The sequence below is a fragment of the Rhinatrema bivittatum genome, chromosome 5 (assembly GCF_901001135.1).
Source record: "Rhinatrema bivittatum chromosome 5, aRhiBiv1.1, whole genome shotgun sequence".
Classification (NCBI taxonomy): domain Eukaryota; kingdom Metazoa; phylum Chordata; class Amphibia; order Gymnophiona; family Rhinatrematidae; genus Rhinatrema; species Rhinatrema bivittatum.
In genome coordinates this window covers 207,276,897-207,297,856 of record NC_042619.1, presented here as the reverse complement: position 1 = coordinate 207,297,856, position 20,960 = coordinate 207,276,897, and the positions used below count along the sequence as shown (strand labels likewise).

The 20,960-nt window shown below is 44.4% G+C and overlaps 1 protein-coding gene across 1 annotated transcript in view; it reads left to right on the top strand.

The window, feature by feature from the left end:
* Window positions 1-20,960, top strand: part of DMD (dystrophin) — a 3,148,630-nt gene that overhangs the window by 1,799,037 nt on the left and 1,328,633 nt on the right. Inside the window, exon 44 of the mRNA XM_029603105.1 lies at window positions 8,110-8,260. Coding sequence (XP_029458965.1) covers window positions 8,110-8,260 — 151 coding nt within the window. The remainder of the gene's footprint in view (window positions 1-8,109; window positions 8,261-20,960) is intronic.

Here is a 20,960-nt window from a genome sequence, read left to right as displayed (position 1 = left end):
ATGCTGCTGGGTTCCTGAAAGGAGCAAACTGGGTTAAAGCGATCCACACTGGTTCCAGTCTGTAATGAATTATATTGAATAAATATGCAAAGTATAATAAGAATGTATTTATAATAATGATGTGTCATAAATATGCAATGTATATTTTCTCACAGGACAAGCAGGATGGTAGTCCTCACATATGGGTGACATCATCAGGATGGAGCCCAATCACGGAAAACTTCTGTCAAAGTTTCTAGAACTTTGACTGGCCCCTCCTGGGCATGCCCAGCATGGCACTAACCCTGCAGCCAGCAGGGGTCCCCCTTCAGTCTTCTTTTTTCCGCGCAGCAGTAGCCTCGCGGTTTAGGAGCTCTGAAGAGATTCCTGACAGGAATTTTCCTCACGGAGTTAATAAAACTTAAATTGCCCCACAGGGGTCCCTCCTCTAACTTTTCTCAGGCCGCGGTACTTCGGTAAGTTTTTTGACCGTCTTTCGTCGATTACCGTCGAGTTTGGCCCTTGCGGCCTACTGGCCGTCGACCGTACCGCAGCTCGATTTTTTTCGATGGCCATGGCATCGGGGTTTCTTCGGTGCCCAGACTGTACTCATACCATGTCTATCACAGACCCTCTGTGTAATGTGTTTAGGGCGTGAGCATGATGTCCTGACTTGCACCAAATGTGCCCTCATGACACCAAAAGGTTGCAAAGCCAGAATGGAGAAGATGGGACTCCTCCTCCGTGCTCACACCCCAACGCCGTCCATCGCATCAATGTCATCGGAACCGGTACCGTCGAAGTCGCACCAGCATCGACCACCGTCCGGTGACCGTCCGCCATGGATGTCTTCACGGCCATCGACTCCCGTTTCTCCCCCTCAAGATCGAGGGGATCGTAGGGAGAAACATCGCCATCGGCATCGTCAGTCTCGGACCGTCGAGGGAGTGAAATCATCGACCTCGCCACCGTCCGAGCCACCATCGAAGAAGCCACGTCCAGGAATGGCACCGACCATTCCTGCGACCGGGACATCGAGGCCACCCTCACCCAATCGGGGTTTGGGAGTCGCGATTCCACCTGTAAAAGTGGTCCCTCCGACTGTGCCTCCACCTCCCTTTTCCGTCATGGGGCTGCTTGCTCCAGGTCTCCGGGAAGAACTGGACCGGCTGGTCCAGGAGGCCATCGACAAGGTGATGCAACGGCTCCAGGTTCCACCGGCACAGACACCGGCACCGAGATTGGAACCGGTCACCGACCCAATGACAGCAGCGCTGGCACTGCTGCTATCCCGGATGGAGGCGCTCATGACCGCCCTTCCACCGGTGATTCCCGGGTCTCCGATGGCTCCGGTGCACTCCCTGTTGACAGCTTCATCAGGAGGAGAAACACCATTCCGCATTCCTCCTTTGGGAGTACTGCCTCAGCCATCGATGCCAATTCGTCCCTCGCCACCGATTCATTCATTGGGGGCGATACGCAATTCGGCGCCATCGATGCCTTCGATACCGGCACAGATGCCTTCCAGGCCATCCACGGTGCCCCCGGCGATTCCTTCGATTTTCTCGGAGCCTCAGCCGGGGCCTTCGGGTATCCAATCCCCTTCTCGTCCTACAGGTCAGTCTGCTGATCCTTATGACACCTGGGGTGATGATACTTCCACAGACACCGATGACTTACCTTCACCTCCCTCTCCTACTGAAAGTAGAAAGCGTTCTCCTCCAGAGGACCTTTCTTTCATTAATTTTGTGAAGGAAATGTCAGAGTTGGTCCCTTTTCAGCTTCAGACAGAGCAGGATGATAGGCACCAGATGATGGAGCTCCTCCAATTCCTGGATGCCCCTAAAGTGATCACTTCTGTTCCCATTCATCAAGTTCTTCTTGACCTCCTCAAAAAGAACTGGGAAAACCCTGGATCCATTGCCCCAGTCCATAGAAAAGCTGACACTACCTATTTAGTACAATCAGCCCTCGGCTTTCAAAAATCTCAGCTCGACCACCACTCAGTGGTGGTGGAATCGGCTCAAAAGAAAGCAAAAAGGACGAAGCCTCACTCATCTACCCCTCCTGTTAAGGAACACAAGTTCCTAGACAATATTGGTCGACGAGTGTTTCAAGGGGCCATGCTCATCTCCAGTATTGCTGCTTACCAGCTGTATATGACCCAATACAATAGGGTCATTTTCAAGCAGATACAGGACTTCTCTGAAACCCTGCCTGACCAATTCCAACAACAGATTCAAATCCTTGTCAACAAAGGGTTTGAGGCAGGAAAGCATGAGATAACAACAGCTTACGATATCTTCAACTCCTCTACTAGAGTGTCTGCAGCTGCCATTTCGGTAAGACGATGGGCCTGGATCAAATCTTCTGACTTTCGCCCAGAAGTACAAGACAGGCTGTCTGACCTGCCATGTGTAGGAGACAATCTGTTCGGTGAACAGATCCAGCAAATAGTGGCTGAATTAAAGGACCATCATGAGACCCTTAAACAGCTCTCATCGATACCTTCCGACTCCCCCTCAAGACAGACCTTTAGAAAGGACTCTAAGAAGTCATTCTTCCATCCAAGGAAGTATTATCCTCCACCAACAAGGTCCCGAACTACGAGGCCTTCTCAAAAACCTCAGCCTCGCCAGGCCCGAAAGCAAAAGCCGCAAGCAGCTCCCCAGCCGGGGCCTGCTTCAGGTTTTTGACCTTCAATTGGAGAGCATCAGCCTGATTCCTCTGCCAAGCACACCAGTGGGAGGTCGATTGTGCCACTTTCACGGCATGTGGCAATCAATCACAACTGACCAATGGGTGCTAGCAATCATTGCTCAGGGTTACCACCTAAACTTTCTTGCTCTTCCACCGGACTCACCACCTCTGCAAGCATGGAGAGTATCCAACCATTCTGTCCTTTTGGAGCAGGAGGTTTCCCTTCTTTTCCAGTTAAGAGCAATAGAACCCGTCCCTCTCTTGCAGCAAGGCCTAGGGTTCTATTCCCGATACTTTTTGATCCCCCAAAAAAATCCGGTGGAGTTCGTCCAATTCTGGACCTACGTGCTCTCAACAAGTACCTACAGCGAGAAAACTTCAAGATGGAAACCTTGGGCTCGCTTCTACCTCTTCTGCAAAGAGGAGACTGGCTCTGCTCTCTGGACCTTCAGGATGCATACACACACATTGCAATAACTCCAGCTCATTTCAAGTACCTCAGGTTTTTAGTAGGCCCAAAGCGCTATCAATACCACATGCTTCCGTTTGGCCTAGCATCGGCACCACGAGTCTTTACCAAATGTCTCGTGGTTGTCGCAGCTTTTCTCAGGAAAGAAGGTGTTCACGTCTACCCCTGTCTCGACGACTGATTAATCAGGGCTCCAACCCAGCAAGCCGCTCGGTCGTCCCTCAATTTGACCCTATACACTCTAATTTCTCTAGGATTTCTCTTCAATTACGAAAAATCCTATTTAGTCCCATCTCAAACCTTGTCGTTCATTGGGGCAGACTTGGACACCTTGCAGGCAAAAGCCTTTCTACCTCAACAACGAGCGCTAACTCTCGTGTGTCTCCTCACCAGTTGCAGTCTCAGCATACAGCAACAGCTTGCCAATTCCTCGTCCTTTTAGGACACATGGCGTCCTCAGTCCATGTCACACCAATGGCCCGCCTGGCCATGAGGCTCATGCATTGGACTCTGAGGTCACAATGGATTCAAGCTGTTCAGCCTCTGTCCACCATTGTCCACATCACCAACTCACTCCATCTGTCTCTTGCCTGGTGGAAAAATCACAACAATCTCCTCCAGGGACTGCCCTTTCAAGTGCCAGATTCTCAACTCATTCTCACCACCGACGCTTCCAACCTCGGGTGGGGAGCCCATGTGGACAATCTACAGACACAAGGGTCTTGGTCTCCAGGGGAAGCCAAACATCAAATAAACTCCCTAGAACTTCGAGCAATGCGATATGCTCTCAGGGCTTTTCAAGAACACCTGTCAAATCACGTCATCCTGATTCAGATGGACAACCAGGTGGCCACGTGGTACATCAACAAGCAGGGAGGCACAGGCTCCTTCCTTCTGTGTCAGGAAGCTGTGCAGATTTGGGCGGAAGCACTCTCCTTCTCGATGTACCTCAGGGCCACCTACTTGCCGGGAGTGGACAATGTCTTGGCAGACAAACTGAGTCGTGTCTTCCAACCGCACGAGTGGTCTCTCAGGCCCTCGGTAGCGGACTTCATCTTCCAACAATGGGGTTATCCCCAGACAGACTTCTTTGTGTCCCCTCAGAACCACAAAGTCGACAATTTCTGCTCCCTCATTCGGAACGAGCGCTCTCAGCCAGAGATGCATTCTCCCTCTCATGGGCAACTGGTCTGCTCTATGCATTCCCTCCACTTCCTCTTCTTTCGAAGACTCTCGTGAAGCTACGTCAAGACAAAGGAACCATGATCCTGATAGCACCTCACTGGCCACGCCAAGTGTGGTTTCCACTTTCCAATACTTCAGGATCTCTCAATCCGCAGGCATATTCCCTTGGGAACGGACCCGCATCTGATCACTCAAAACAACGGATGCCTACGCCATCCCAATCTTCAGGCCTTGTCTCTGATGGCATGGATGTTGAAAGTTTAATCCTTCAACCACTTAACCTTTCAGATTCGGTTTCTCGTGTCCTGATTGCTTCACGGAAGCCTTCCACAAGAAAATCTTATTCCTATAAATGGAAAAGGTACACATCATGGTGCACCTTGCAGTCCCTTGATCCCTTTTCCTGTCCAATCCCAAGATTTTTGGACTATCTCTGGCATTTGTGGGAGTCAGGTTTAAAGACCTCTTCAATCAGAATGCATGTCAGTGCGGTAGCCGCCTTCCATAAAGGTGTCGGGGATGTTCCTGTATCAGTACAACCCCTTGTAACATGCTTTTTAAAGGGCTTGCTCCATATCAAGCCACCTTTATGTCCTCCTGCCCCTTCTTGGTACCTTAATTTGGTTCTTGGTCGGCTCATGAAACCACCATTTGAGCCTCTTCACTCCTATGACCTAAAATATCTCACATGGAAAGTGATTTTCCTTTTAGCTATCACTTCAGCTCACAGAGTTAGTGAGTTACAGGCCCTAGTTATCTATCTGCCTTACACTAAACTCCTGCAGGACCGGGCAGTACTCCGCATTCACACTAAGTTTTTACCCAAGGTAGTTTCGGAGTTTCACATTAATCAATCCATCATACTACCTACCTTCTTTCCCAGGCCCCATTCCAATCCAGGGGAACAGGCTCTGCATACCCTTGACTCTAAACGGGTTCTAGCGTTCTACTTAGACCATACAGTTGCCCACAGGAAGAGCACTCAGTTATTCGTCTCTTTCCATCCCAACAAATTAGGGCAATCTGTGGGTAAGCAGACTCTCTCCTCCTGGTTGGCGGACTGCATATCTTTTTGCTACCAGCAAGCAGGCATTCCTTTTCAAGACCGTGTTAAAGCATACTCTGTGAGGGCCATGGAGACTTCAGTAGCTCACCTACAATCGGTGCCGCTTCCTGACGTTTGCAGGGCTGCCACCTGGAGTTCTCTCCACACTTTTGCAGCCCACTATTGCTTGGACAAAGCCAGAAAGCAAGATTCCATCTTTGGCCAGTCTGTCCTGCGTAACTTATTTCCAACATGACGTACCTACACCCTTCCGCCTGCCCGGTGGGGTTCAGGATGCCCTCTACAAAATTCTACCCCAGTTGTTGTGCCTGTTGCACGCCGTTGGGTACATTTGGTGCATGTTCGGACATCCTCAGCTCGGTACTCACCCATATGTGAGGACTACCATCCTGCTTGTCCTGTGAGAAAGCAAATGTTGCTTACCTGTAACAGGTGTTCTCACAGGACAGCAGGATGTTAGTCCTCACGAAACCCGCCCGCCGCCCCACGGTGTTGGGTTCGTAACGTTTTGTTATTTTATTTTCGGCACTGCCTGTACCTTTCAAATAAGACTGAAGGGGAACCCCTGCTGGCTGCAGGGTTAGTGCCATGCTGGGCATGCCCAGTAGGGGCCAGTCAAAGTTCTGGAAACTTTGACAGAAGTTTTCCGTGATTGGGCTCCATCCTGATGATGTCACCCTTATGTGAGGACTAACATCCTGCTGTCCTGTGAGAACACCTGTTACTAGAGATGTGAATCGGAACCGGAATCGGTTTGGATTCCGGTTCCGATTCCCATGTGGGGTTTTTTTCATCGGGCCCGATCGCGGTTTTGTTTATCGGCTGCGCCCGAGCCAATAAACAAAAAACCCACCCCGACCCTTTAAAACGAATCCCTTTGCTTCCCCTACCCTCCCGACCCCCCCAAAAACATTTTACAGGTACTTGGTGGTCCAGTGGGTGTCTTGGGAGCGATCTCCTGCTCTCGGGCCGTCAGCTGCCACTAATCAAAATGGCGCCGATGGCCTTTGCCCTTACCATGTGACAGGGTATCCATGCCATTGGCCGGCCCCTGTCACATGGAGGGAGCACTGGATGGCCAGCGCCATCTTTAAAAATTAGTTTTAAAGGGTCGGGATGGGTTTTTGTGTTCCGTTTGTCCCATCCTCCCCCAAAACGATAAGAGAACCCCCACGATCAATATCGTGGGGTTTTCCTATCGTTTTGGGGGAGCTCCCGATTTCTGACTATTTTGAAAATATCGACGATATTTTCAATCGTCCAAAGCCCGATTCACATCCCTACCTGTTACAGGTAAGCAACATTTGCTATACGTGGCCAATAAGTTGCAGATATTTGCAGGAATCCATGGCCAGTCTGCAGAGAGCTGTGTACAGCTGCATGGAGCATCATGAAGTTTCCTGAGGCTGCCCACCAATCATCTGCACAGAGCAAATATTTCAATTCTTGCTTTCTCAAATGAGTGTGTCACTGTAGCTCTTCAGGAGACAGATTAATCAAAAGCAGTATGAGAGAGACTTGGACAGTTCCTTGGGTGCTTCTAAAGTGCAGATGTGCAGTGTAAGAAGGGCACGCTTACATCTCCATGCTCTGCTCTGAAAGAGGGTCACTTCCAAACAGCTTCTACTTTCTAAGCTCGGAAGTAAGCACATGAATCCTTCCCCTGCCCCAAATCCACCCCTAGAATGTCGCTTGCAAGCGCAAATGAAAATGCATGTGAAGGTTGTTTTAAGTGTGCATTTACCTGCATAGCCCCTTGGATAATTTTCAAAGTGTGATTTACATGCATAAAGCCGGGTTTTAACCATGTAAAGCACTATGGAAATCAGGCCCTAAATGCACCGACGTTGAGGCCTGTGCAATAAACTTATGCCAAGCATTGTTTACTCTGCAAGTTGGTAAAAAATGATTGTGCATGGTAAAACATCTCTTGACGTGATATGCAATACATTTTACTGATTGCATATTACATTTTTGCCACACTAACATGACCTGGGTGGTAGTGTGCAGTGTAACCAAAAAAACCCCTATACGATACATGCTAGCTCCTACTGAAATCCCCCATACTAACTGGCCAAAAGTGAAAGCTTTCCCCTTCCCTCCAAACATGACTCTTTCTGACCCTACTCCATGTATGATGGTGCCTGCTAGCGGCATCCATCGGTAGTGGTTGCAGTGTGGGTAGGTGGGTTCCAGTATCCCACCAGCCTGTGAAATCCTGCCCTTCTGGACTGGTAAAGATCTGGTTCCGGAGGAGTGGGAGAGGGGGGTCCTACAACATGAGGGGCATTTTTGGGAAGATACTGTTTGAGAGGGGGGTGGGTTTGCTGCTATGCACCTTTGGGGGGGGGATGTCTCTTAGGGGAGGGGGTTCCAACTATTCAGGGTGTGGGATGGTACTCAGTTCTCGAAAGGGCTCACTTTTGATTCAGCGGGTTAAGAGGGAGATGAAATCTCCCAATAGTAATTTCCCAACGTGAAAGGACTGTTAAGTATAAGAGATTGCAGATTTCTCAGTACAAATTTTAACAACTGCTCCAAGGTAGGTGTCACATATTTGGGCTGTAGCAGGCCCATGGAACATAGTGGCAATGGAGAGCATACCTCGTTACTTCCCTTTGGGCGTTGCTACTTCCCAGAATTCCAGTGATAGATTTTTCATATGCATGTTAAACTATGGAACCATCTTTATTTCAATTTGTTCCACCAGGCGGTTTGACAGATCTGTGGAGAAGTGGCGACGTTTTCACCATGACATGAAGAGCTTTGCCCAGTGGCTGACTGAGGCTGAACATGTTCTGGTCGAGATGCAAGCCGGTGCTGGGAGCCTGGACCCAACCAAGTGCACACAGCAGCTCAAGGTAAGGTTTCTTTTAACCGCTGTAGTACAGTCGCCTCATTCTGCTGTTAGTTTGGACTCGTAAATAAGGCTGTTCTGGTTGGAGCATTTACTATATTTAAAAAAAAAACCAATTTGTAATGCTTTGATTGAATTTTGTAGTTTCTACTTATGATTGTATTGTGACCAGACATTTTCTAAGATTTTTTTAAACCATTTTCTCTGTAATCTCTAGGATGCAACACAAATCACAGCTGATCACATCTTAATAAAACAATCATTAAACAGCAAGGTGAATCAAATAACGTACTAGCATTTAAGGGATCTGGTTCTCAGTAGAACGCAGGACATAGTGCAGGAGATAAAGATGGTGGATCCACTTTGCAACAGTAATCATAATGCAATAAAATTTGATATAATAATGGAGGACAAATACTAAGGAAAACTACTGCAGTAGCATTTAACTATAGAAAGGGAATTTATGATTAAATGAGAAAATTTGTTAGAAAAATACTGAAAGGAGCAATCTACAAGGTTAAAAACTTTCAGGAGGCATGGACGCAGTTTAAAATTACCATTCTTGAGGCCCAAGCAGTCCACCTCTTGTTAGATTAGCGACATGTTTTTTAAATGTGATCATGCTGCTTAGCGAATCAGGCTTGAAATTAACAGAATTTCTTTGCAAATGCATTAACTACAAAGGCTCTGACCTTGCTTTCAACACTGGAAATCCTGGTCCAAGCAGGCCTGTGTGGAAGGCATACGCAGGGCCGGGTTCTTTGTTCAGAACAATTTCTCTGATTTACTTTCCATTCTCTGGTAGTCTCTGCCAGAGCAATGGATTCCAGTGTATTGTGTTAGCAGAACTGCATTGACGGGACAAAGAAATGTTTGCAGTATTTAAACTTTCGCATTCGGTAGAATTGTCTTGGCTTTGATCATCTCCCCACTTTTCCTGGTGTCATGTTTGTTTTGCTGACCTATTTATCCACACCCTCGTTTCAGCCAAACCAAAGAAAATGAGAGTTCTTTGTATTTTACAAATGACATTTTGAGGAGAAACTGATATTATGAAGAGAATCTGAAAGATTTTGTATGGCATATTGTAAATCTTTCTCAGTGCATTAATGATTTGTTGGCGTGCGGATGACAGTAGGAGAGGTCTGTTTGAACAGGCGTAGGAATTCTAATTGGGCAACATTTGTAGGTAATCCTGTAAGATCCAGAACTGGTTGGGAAAGGGTTTCTGATAACTTTTTATTTCTTGGAATGACTTTGAGTGATGGAATGTAGATTTGTAGATTCATCTCACTGACAGCTTCCGAAAGCCATCTGGTAATGTTAGCATTACTCTCTGCTTTCCTGCTTACATACTGGGGGAATCATGGCTTTCAATATACCAGAGAAAAACAGAAAAGATTTGATTCAAGAGTCTACAGTTGGTTGGAAGACTTACCGCTTTGGAGGGGGTCTGCAAAGCAGAGAGGGAAAGGAGCGAGCCTCAGTTGCTCCTGCTGCACAATGGTGATGTTTGGCTCTGAGGCCAGCGCCATTTTGTAATACAGCCATGCAAGCGTACAGCCATACAATAAAATGGCACTGGTTGGACCTAACACCAGGGTCATTTTTTTTCATGGGCGTATGCTTCATGGCTGTGAAACATTGACACCAGTCTCAGGGGCTGGCTGATGCTATTGCGCTGTGGAAGCCAATGGGACAGGAGCAACCAAAGATCACTCCTGCCCCTTTCTACACGGACGACCCTGCAGAAGAGGTAAGTGGGGTCCAGGGAGGCTTTGTTTCAGTTCATTTGTTTATTTAGGGGATTTCTTTTTTTTTATTTAATGTTCATTTGAATTTGGCAACAGAACCAAAATAAACATTAAATGAACTAATGAATCAAAATGGAATTCTTTGCTGTGCTTTTCCCTACTCAGTTATTCCAGAATAGGGCACAAGAGAAATCAATACATCTAGGTTTAGGAGATGTGATGCATGGCTTACAGAGTAAACCAGACTCTCTGTCTATAGTAAAATAAGAACCTAAATATTTACAGTAACTTACAAAGGATATGAAGGGCATTCACATATATTCACTAATGCTGAACTTATGTTGGGTTACCAACGTTGCAGTACTGTGAAATGCTGGGACGAACAATATGCGACCATTATCTTGCTTGTAGTATTATTTTGCTGGCACTTTCCCTTCCCTCACGTGCAGTGGTAGTAACAGATTTTTGGTATCTAGGCATATCTTCATTGTCAGCTTTGTGACACCTCAGAAGAGGAGGCCCTGTCCTGGTCTTAGTGAATTCAGCAGGAGATAGTCAGCACAACCTTTTTAATTGGACTGTGCCTGAAATTCTCTATTGAGCAATATAAAACTGCAGTTTGCTTACATATGCAAAGACGTAAAAGAGGTGTGGATCTCATTGGGTGGTACAGCAAAGTTCAGAGATCACTCTGCTGGGGTAATTTCAAAGGCTTGCTCAGGGGTTGTGTGAGTAAAATCTGCACCTGTGTGTGAGTAGCCTCTTTGTGTGGTAAGCACATATTCACAAACATGGGAGCGCATATGTACAGTTGCTGCCATGCAGAACAGCATGTGTGTTCAAACAGGGTGTTTGAGGCGGGATTTGTAAGTATGCACACGTTTACAGATTTTATGCATTGAGTAAGTACATACATCATCAAACATGCATACATTTTCTTACACCTGCTAACCAAGTTGCAGAAATTACATCTGACTTCTCTTTTGTCTGCAGTTATGGGCGGGGAATCTAGAGTAAGTGGTGGAGGGTGTGGCTGAACTGGTGAAGGTCTGGATCAACTAGTGTAGGTCTTGGTGACCTGGTGCTTGGAAGTATGCACAGGTACCTGCCTCTGTGTGGAAACTGAGGGTTATTACAATTATTTAATGCATAAAATCTATGCATTTATTTTTATAAATTAGGTGTGTAAACTATGCAAATCCTTGCATTAAAAAATGTGCATGTACTGAAACATATGCATGGACCTTTGGGATGATGATACGCTCTATTTTATAAACCATGTGGCTCCCATTCCCAATGCACAGTTTATAAGATGTGGGCATAACTTTATGCACACCTTTTTATACGTGTATGTGCTGAGTTATGAAAACTATTGAAAATTACCCTAATAACGCACACCGAGGACCATATTCAGCTATGGGCAGTCTGACTAACTTATACTAGATATTTAGTGGTGCAGCCAGCTATCTTAAAAGCCTAGATTCATTGTTTTGCTATAATTTTTGCATGAATAGCACCCGCGATAAAAAAAGGGGTGTGGTTAGGGTTATCTTTGAGTTACCGCAACGCACACTATTTTAGCACTTTGCGTAGGTATTTTACGGCAACGTACGTTAAATTTATCACACCCACGATATTTCCAATTCACAGGCTGAGAAGTGCCCAGACAGGCATTTCCATGTTTTTGGCTGCTGAGAGCAAGAGAGACAGAGACAGAGAAGGCTCTCATATTAGTCAACTATTTATACCACTAAAGGAGGGTCATCTAGTAACTCAAGGTGAAGTTTTGGTGGTGGTCTAGGGTTTGGGGGCTGTTTTATATGCGCAGTCAGATGTACGAACAGCATTGTACGCATCAGTGAAGATTTGATGTGATTTGGAATGAGGAAAGGTACACAAAGATGAGATTTCTACAATGTACTATCGCCCTAGCTTGATGCATCTCTACCTGGGTAAAACTGCCCCTCAAACCATTGACCACCACTAAAACCTCACCTCGAGTTACTAGTTCAACCTCCTACAGTAGTATAAATAGATGACAAATATGTGTGCAACCCCAGAGGCTATCTCTTCTCTCTCTCTCTCTCTCTCCCTCCCTCACTCCACTCCCTTTCCCTGCCAGGATAAAAGGTGTAGTTATTTCCGGCGTTAAAACACCCCTGAATTTCATAAAGCCCTCCCAAACTCTTCCACTTTGACTACATTTTCAAAATGTGCATAGGCATCTTGCAACTTTTCCTAGAAGCCTCTCATGAGGAACTTTGTCAAACGCCTTCTGAAAATCCAAGTATACTACATCTACCGGTTCACCTTTATCCACATGTTTATTAACTCCTTCAAAAAAGTGAAGCAGATTTGTGAGGCAAGACTTGCCTTGGGTAAAGCCATGCTGACTTTGTTCCATTAAACCATGTCTTTCTATATGTTCTGTGATTTTGATGTTTAGAACACTTTCCACTATTTTTCCTGGCACTGAAGTCAGGCTAACTGGTCTGTAGTTTCCCGGGTTGCCCCTGGAGCCCTTTTTAAATATTGGTTTTACATTAGCTATCCTCCAGCCTTCAGGTACAATGGATGATTTTAATGATATGTTACAAATTTTTACTAATAGGTCTGAAATTTCATTTTTTAGTTCCTTCAGAACTCTGGGGTGTATACCATCCGGTCCAGGTGATTTACTACTCTTCAGTTTGTCAATCAGATCTACCACATCTTCTAGGTTCACCGTGATTTGATTCAGTCCATCTGAATCATTACCCATGAAAACCTTCTCCAGTACGGGTACCTCCCCTACATCCTCTTCAGTAAACACCGAAGCAAAGAAATCATTTAATTTTTCCGTGATGGCCTTATCTTCTCTAAGTGCCCCTTTAACCCCTCGATCATCTAACGGTCCAACTGACTCCCTCACAGGCTTTCTGCTTCAGATATATTTAAAAAGGTTTTTACTGTGAGTTTTTGCCTCTACGGCCAACTTCTTTTCAAATTGTCTACTAGCCTGTCTTATCAATGTCTTACATTTAACTTGCCAACGTTTATGCATTATTCTATTTTCTTCTGTTGGATCCTTCTTCCCATTTTTGAATGAAAATCTTTTGGCTAAAATAGCTTCTTTCACCTCCCCTTTTAACCATGCCGGTAATCGTTTTGCCTTCTTTCCACCTTTCTTAATGTGTGGAATACATCTGGACTGTGCTTCTAGAATGGTATTTTTTAACAATGACCACGCCTTTGCACACGTTTTACTTTTGTAGCTGCTCCTTTCAGTTTCTTTCTAACAATTTTTCTCATTTCATCAAAGTTTCCCTTTTGAAAGTTTAGCACGAGAGCCGTGGTTTTGCAAACTGTTCCTCTTCCAATAATTAATTCAAATTTGATCATATTATGATTACTATTGCCAAGCGGCCCCACCACCGTTACCTCTCTCACCAAATCTTGTGCGCCACTGAGAATTAGATCTAAAATTGCTCCTTCTCTCATCTGTTCCTGAACCAATTGCTCCATAAAGCTATCATTTATTCCATCCAGGAACGTTATCTCTCTAGTGTGTCTCGATGATACATTTACCCAGTCAATATTGGTGTAATTGAAGTCTCCCATTACTACCGCACTACCAATTTGGTTAGCTTCCCTAATTTCTCTTAGCATTTCACTGTCCATCTCACCATCTTGACCAGGTGGACGGTAGTATACTCCTATCACTATAGTCTTCCCTGACACACAAGGGATTTCTACCCATAAAGTTCTACTTTATAGAACTTAGGTTCAAACGTGTCTAACTGACCGAAATTTCCCCGTAACCTTTATAATGTACTCCCTGTGCTGACTATCATGTTTTTCCTTTTTTGATTTTCCCCATATTCCACTCGTTATGCTTGTTCAACTATAAATCTATTCGCGTACAATTTTGTTAATTATGTTCATATAGTTTGCAGTACAATTTTTTGTTAAATTAAGTTCATATTGTTTGATGTAATTTCCAAATGTTGGTTCACTGTAAACCGAACCGATATGTACTTGTACATGATCTTCGGTATAGAAAAGTATTTAAATAAATAAATAAATAAAGATTCAATTTTGTATTTAGTCTCATGCAGGATGTTTATCCTGTTGGACTCTATGCCATCCTGGACATAAAGCACCACACCGCCTCCCGGGTGCTCCTCTATGTCATTGCAATATAATTTGTACCCTAATATAGCACTGTCCCATTGGTTGTCCTCCTTCCACCATGTCTCTGAGATGCCAATTAAGTCTATGTCATCATTCACTGCTGTACATTCAAATTCTCCCATCTTACTTCTTAGACGTCTGGCATTAGCATACAAACATTTCAAAGTTTGTTTTTGTTTGTATTTTCAATCTGCTTTTTAATTGATAGGGATAAGTTAGAATTTTTTAGCTCAGGTGAGTTTTTAGTTACAGGCACTTGGACTACTTTTCTTATTATTGGAACCTCACTGTCGGGATGCCCTAATTCTAATGTATCATTAGTATCCTTTGAAGATACCTCTTTCCAAACCATGCACTGCTGAGCGACTGTCTGCTTTCCCCTTTGTTCTAGTTTAAAAGTTGCTCTATCTCCTTTTTAAAGGTTAGAGCCAGCAGTCTGATTCCACCCTGGTTAAGGTGGAGCCCATCCCTTCGGAAGAGACTCCCCCTTCCCCAAAAAGTTCCCTCTGCCTTAACCCCAAAGTCCTACCCATGTATACCGGTGTGTCTAGGGAACCCAATATCCGGCTAGGGGCCTGATTTTAAAAAGCATTTACTCAAGTAAAACTGCATTTTACTCAAGTAAATGATCTTTACTTGAGTAAGTGGGCTTTTGAAAATTGCTACAAAATATGTCATTGAATTGTCCATAGGATTTCCTCATATAAGTGTACTCTTCTCAAGTAACTGGCTTTTGATAATTGCTACAATAGAATGTTACATTTACGCATGTAACTCCTTTGAAAATTACCCCCTCAGATTTTGGTCAGCTAAGAACTTAACCAGATAAGACAGGAGCGCTCAAATGGGTAGGACCCAAATTAAAGTTGTTCCCTCTGCACATCCCTAGTTTTTACATGAGTAAAGAGATATTTACCCATATGCAAAGCTTTGATTATTGGCCCCATATTAACTTATGCACTCAGCTGTCATTTTGCTTGAACTGAAGGAGAGTACCGAGTAATCGGTATTTTTATATTCAGAAATTCCTTTTACTCCCATTTTCTTGCTTGCTTTTCACCATCTGCTGTTGTTTTTACCCACACTGTACCCTTTCCTAATGCTGATGATCTGTTTGTACAGAGGACTTCTGTAAGTCTAGATGCCTTTATGATGTTGGAGATATGCCTATTTTTTTTCTCACACACGTTCATTAATTTTAATACTACAGCTTTTCATTTCTATAGCACTGCCAGACATTTTGTAACATGCTGATTCTGTTGTTCGAAAAGAATAGATCTCAAACATCTATCATGTTCAAAATCGTCAGCTGTGATATTCTTCTTCACTTTAATTTGCATGGAGAACATGTTCTCCTTATTGAGAACAGCAGATCAGCAAACCAATTCTTTTAATTGTTGTACTACCTGAAGTGGGGCTGGCATGTTTGGATTGCCCCTCTCTGAGAAAACTCACTACTCTTTTATTTGACTTTTCCTGAGTCCATCTGAACTGGTGGTGTCCTCCTACACTGTCCCCTCCTGTGTCTTCTCGATGCACCAGAATTTAACTTGATCACACACCTCTTATCACTGTGCCTGATGCAGTGTAAATCCAAGTTATTTTCTGCTTCACACCTAATATTTTTAAACTTGCAAAAAAGAGACGTCAGATGATACAGCTGCTTTTAGGATCCTCACTAAGTTCAGAAAGCTAGAATCATCACGTAGAGCACTGCATGAACTCTTAGATGAAGGCCCGTCTTATATGCAAGAACAACTTGCTGTTAACCTATGCCATGCCTTCATTCAAGATCCCCAGGTTCCCACAAGTGAGACACCGAACTGTATAAATCACAAGTGAGACACCGAACTGCAGTGCACACTTTTTCTTGTGAAAAAGCACACATTATGGATCCAAATAACATCTTTATCTTGGGTTGCACATGACTAAAAATGCAGTTCCCAGTATTCTTCTTCTTTGCCTGAAATAGGCAGCCACAATGAAAGTTTAACATGGCCTGAGAGGCATCATGCAGGAGACTGAGATTTGATAGCTGTTTAGTTTGAAACAAGGCCCGAGATCCGTCAAGTTCTACCTGCTTGGGAATGTGCAATAAGAAACATGCATTAAGGAAAGTGAATATGTTCTCTTTTCTTCACTGTTTCTTTCCTGTACACCTTGGGGTACTTGAAATTTAGGTCAGTCATTAGGTCAGTGCCTGACAAACATACAGTAACATCATTTTAACAACTTTACAACATCTGCTTTTGGTGACTGAGAATAAAGCAAACTGATCTCTCTAATCTTGTTAAATCTTTGGAAACTGTATATAGTAATAACCAGTACACTACCAGAAGATCAAAATATACAAAAGAAATCCCTTACAAGGTCGCAACTGCCTTTTAATCACACTGCAAGTTCCCTCTCCAGGGTGCTGATAGCAGGGAAAAATCTAGTATGAATTTCAAACCGAGCTCTGACTTGCATCTGAGGTTCCTTCTCTTTGACACACTGGCTCGGTTACAGTCAATCCTTTGTTCATCCTTTGAAGAAATACAAGCAAGCTAGTAGCAGTGTCTCCATCCCACACCAGCGACAAAAGCAGACTACACCCCTCCCCCTGAGAAAACATGCCAGCGCACCCACACTGTTCCTTACATAATCAGCACATAACGTAATGCGGTGTAATGCCAGTTCATTTACACTTTTCTGTGGGCAAATCCTGCACCCAGTGCCTGTTTATTGTAGGCCTAATAACCCACATAATGTAACAATATAAATCATCAAATACTCTCATTACGGAGCTGGGAAAAGACTGCATTACAGACAATTCCCATAGCCACAGAACGAGAGAAAAGCCTTAGTAAATCAAGCCCTAAGGCAATAACATTAAAATTGCACGCCCTCCCAAAACCCACACATTAATAATAGAAAGAAACATAATTAATTTAAATCCTAAGCAATCTCCATCATTATATCCCAACTAACCCCCCCTACCCTAAATCCCTCCTTAATAATAACTAGCAAGTAGACCAAATGAAGGAGGCTAAACCATCTCCAAGCTCACCCAACTTAACAAAGCAAAACGAAGACTTCTCTGTTCCCCATAAAGCAACCCACAAAGTGATAATACCATCAAAAGTGACTAGGCTGGCCCCCCTCTATGAAAAGTAAAAATGAGCCTGTTGATTTAAGCAGTTTATCTCAGTTCATTACAGTAAAAAAAAAAAAATTGCAAACTTTGTAAATTATTCTGTTCAGGAATAAACAGTGCGTGATGCCTCGCTGGCATCTTAATCAATACAATAACATACAGGACAGCTGCACACATTATATACTCCTACAATGTTTGTAAGAGTGATCCCCATCAGAAATGATCCGCATAAAGAAACATTTGTCTCTAGTTGGATTTGAGGTCTATGGCTCATTGATCCGCTGACTTTCCTGGCAATTTTAACCTGAATATATTCCAGTCCTATAAATCTCAACAAGCCTTTAGTCACTCCTCTGGAAGTTAGGGGGACTTTCAGCCACTCTGCTACTATTCCTACAGTGGATTAATACTAGAGGAGCCATTATGGTCTGGATCTGAGGCAAAACTAACATGGAAACTTTGACTATGATGGAAGGTGACTGAATGTGAATGGTCAAAGGAAACAGTTATTGTCCTACACTAGTTGCTCCTCAGTTGTAGAGATACTGGGTTAGATGTGCTGTGGGGAGTCTCTCATTTCATATGTATTGGAAAATACTTAGTGCGTCTCATCTTTTGAATGTACAACAAACCCTGGGAGGCACAGAATAAAAGCAAATATGGCAAAAGAATATGAACTGTTAGCAGGCTGGACTATTTTTTATGTCCCAGAAAACAAAAGCTTCAGTATCGTATAATCTTCTGCCTGTGGAATTCAAAGCGTAAACAAAATGCACTATTGATTCCTTGTCTCTTCCATTTTTAGCTATTTAGCAACCTCAGCATGGTGTTCAATAATCTGTAAAAGTATATAAGAATCCTGGACGCAGACAGATTTCCACTGATATAAAAGACAATAAGATGTATTAATTCTAACAGTCTGGCTATTGTGGTACAGACCAATAAATACCTTCCTTGGTAAGCTCCTAACAACAGACTTCCCCCCTCTTCAGGCAGGAAAAACATGCAGACTGGAAAATGCAAACAGAACACTTCTGTGTGACTATATTGTAGATGTCTGAAATTAGGGCAGAAAAGAGTTTGTTCTCTGAACAAAAGGACCTAGATTTTGGCATCTATCACATTTATTTATTTATTTATTTATTTGTTTGTTTATTTATTTATTAGCAGCAGCAGCAATAGAAACAAATGTTATAGTTAGAAGTAACTTGCTCTGACTCCTTCAGAGCTCCTGCTTTCCCCTTCTTACCGTCAGTATAGGAGAGAAGGTGTATGAGGCTGTTTCTCAGAATGTGTTATACATCGCTGAGCGCGTTGCAGTAAGGAGATTCAGTAGGGAGAGTCAAATTTCAGACCTGTTGGGTGGAATTTTTATTGGCTAGGTGACATTGATGAAGAAGGAATTCTGAAGAGTTGTGTGGGAGGGATGCTGAATGCTTTAAAATAAATTCTAGTGATTTCCTGGGGAATAACAATTTGCGTGATTGAAAAACAGTGAAGACAAGAATAAGTGGTGTCTGATGGTTATATAAGGGGTAAGTTTGTAATGCCCTGCTTTGGTGTAAAGACAGGCTTTCCATTCATTTTCAAAGGATAAATATGTGTGTTCTTTCCCTTTGAAAATTACCCCACCAAAATAACATGTACACATCTACATCTCCAAATGTGTGTGCAAAGGCTTTTCCTAGGAAAAATACTTGCAGGGACCCAAGATTTCAGCATGAGAGGTTGTGGTGTTAGAGCTCTCTGATCGTGCTGTTTCTTTGTATTTTTTTTTTTTTTTACCTTCTTGCCTCATTCCAAACATAGGGGTAGATTTTCAAACTATGCGAATAGGCCTACTTTTGCTGGCGCATCAGGCGCAAGCAAAAGTACGCTGGATTTTAGTAGATACGCGCGGAGCCGCGCGTATCCACTAAAATCCTGGATCGGCGCGCGCAAGGCTATCAATTCTGTATAGCCGGCGCGCGCCGAGCCGCACAGCCTACCCCCGTTCCCTCCAAGGCCGCTCCGAAATCAGAGCGGCCTCGGAGGGAACTTCCTTTTGCCCTCCCCTCACCTTCCCCTCCCTTCCCCTACCTAACCCACCCGCCCGGCCCTGTCTAAGCCCCCCCCTTACCTTTGTCGGGGGATTTACGCCTCCCAGAGGGAGGCGTAAATCCCCGCGCGCCGGGACATGACCTGGGGGCGGGTCCGGAGGGCGCGGCCACGCCCCCGGGCCGCCGCGGGCCATAACCACGCCTCCGGGCCCGCCCCTGAAACGCTCCCGGCACGCCCCCTAAATGCCGCGCGGTTCGGGCCCGCCCCCCGACACGCCCCCCTCGGAGAACCCCGGGACTTACGCGAGTCCCGGGGTCTGCGCGCGCCGGTGAGCCTATGTAAAATAGGCTCACCGGCGCGCAGGGCCCTGCTCGCCTAAATCCGCCCGGATTTGGGCGGATTTAGGCGAGCAGGGCTCTGAAAATCCACCCCATAAGGGGGAAACTTAAAGGTGAATTTTAAAAGTTGGATGCGCGCCAAAATTAGGGAATGGGTGAATATGTTGGGCTCGCGTGTGCCGAGCAGATTTTAAAAGCCGCCCGGATACACGCGTAAATGCCGCTGTGCACACATCTCAGAACTTCTGTTGCCAGAGGATGTGGTTAGTGCAGTTAGTGTAGCTGGGTTCAAAAAAGGTTTGGATAAGTTCCTGGAGGAAAAGTTCATTAACGGCTATTAATCAAGTTTACTTAGGAATGGCCACTGCTATTAATTGCATCAGTCACTAACCAACCTCTTTCCCTCTTAAACAATTCACCAACTCAAACGTGTAAGGGAAACCTTGTGTGGTGATAATTTTGTCCGGAGGTAATTGATGAGGATAACCGATTTTGCAGTTATCCTGTCTTTTGCCTCCGTCTATTATTCTTTTATTAAAGTCAAAAGATATTTTTTATTTTGTATTATTTTTCTTAAAATCCCTTCTCCCCTGCTGCTTTTCCGACCCACTGTTAGTCTTATGTCATACTTATCAAGGTCGTCGCCTTTATTGATGTCTCATGGGTACGGAGCTGCTTGTCCGACACGGGCCATGTTTCGGCACAAGGTGCCTGCTTCAGGGACTATGGGAGAGTGTGCTGTGTCCTAAATGGGTTCACAGCATTCTAAGGTCCTTTAATATAGAAAACAATTTAGTTCAACATCACTTACTCTGTATCACATTCATTCTTAATTCTCTAATTCTCACCCACCTTTTTTGAAAAACTTACTTGTCAAAAGCTTCTGCTATCTTCTCGTGCGACGCCTTCTGTGTCTGCCTGGGCGTCTACTCTATTCTCACTGCTTTTAAAGCCTGACTGGGGAGTCCACCGCCCTCTCTGGCCAGAACGAGGCTATCTCAGGTGAAAACTATAAAACTCGTTAGTTTCGTTCTAACTCATATTTATAATATTATGTCTTCATTTAAATCAAACTTAAGTATATAAACATCTTTGCTACGTAACTTTTGTAGTGTTGACTTGTACTGACGTTGATTTCAGAAGTTTCACATAATTACTTTTGGGCAGCTTTGGGGGACCTGATGGAGAACTTCATCTGATCTGCAACACATATCGTTCTTGTTCTGGCGGACCTAGTGGTGAACTTGTGCGTGCCACGTCCGC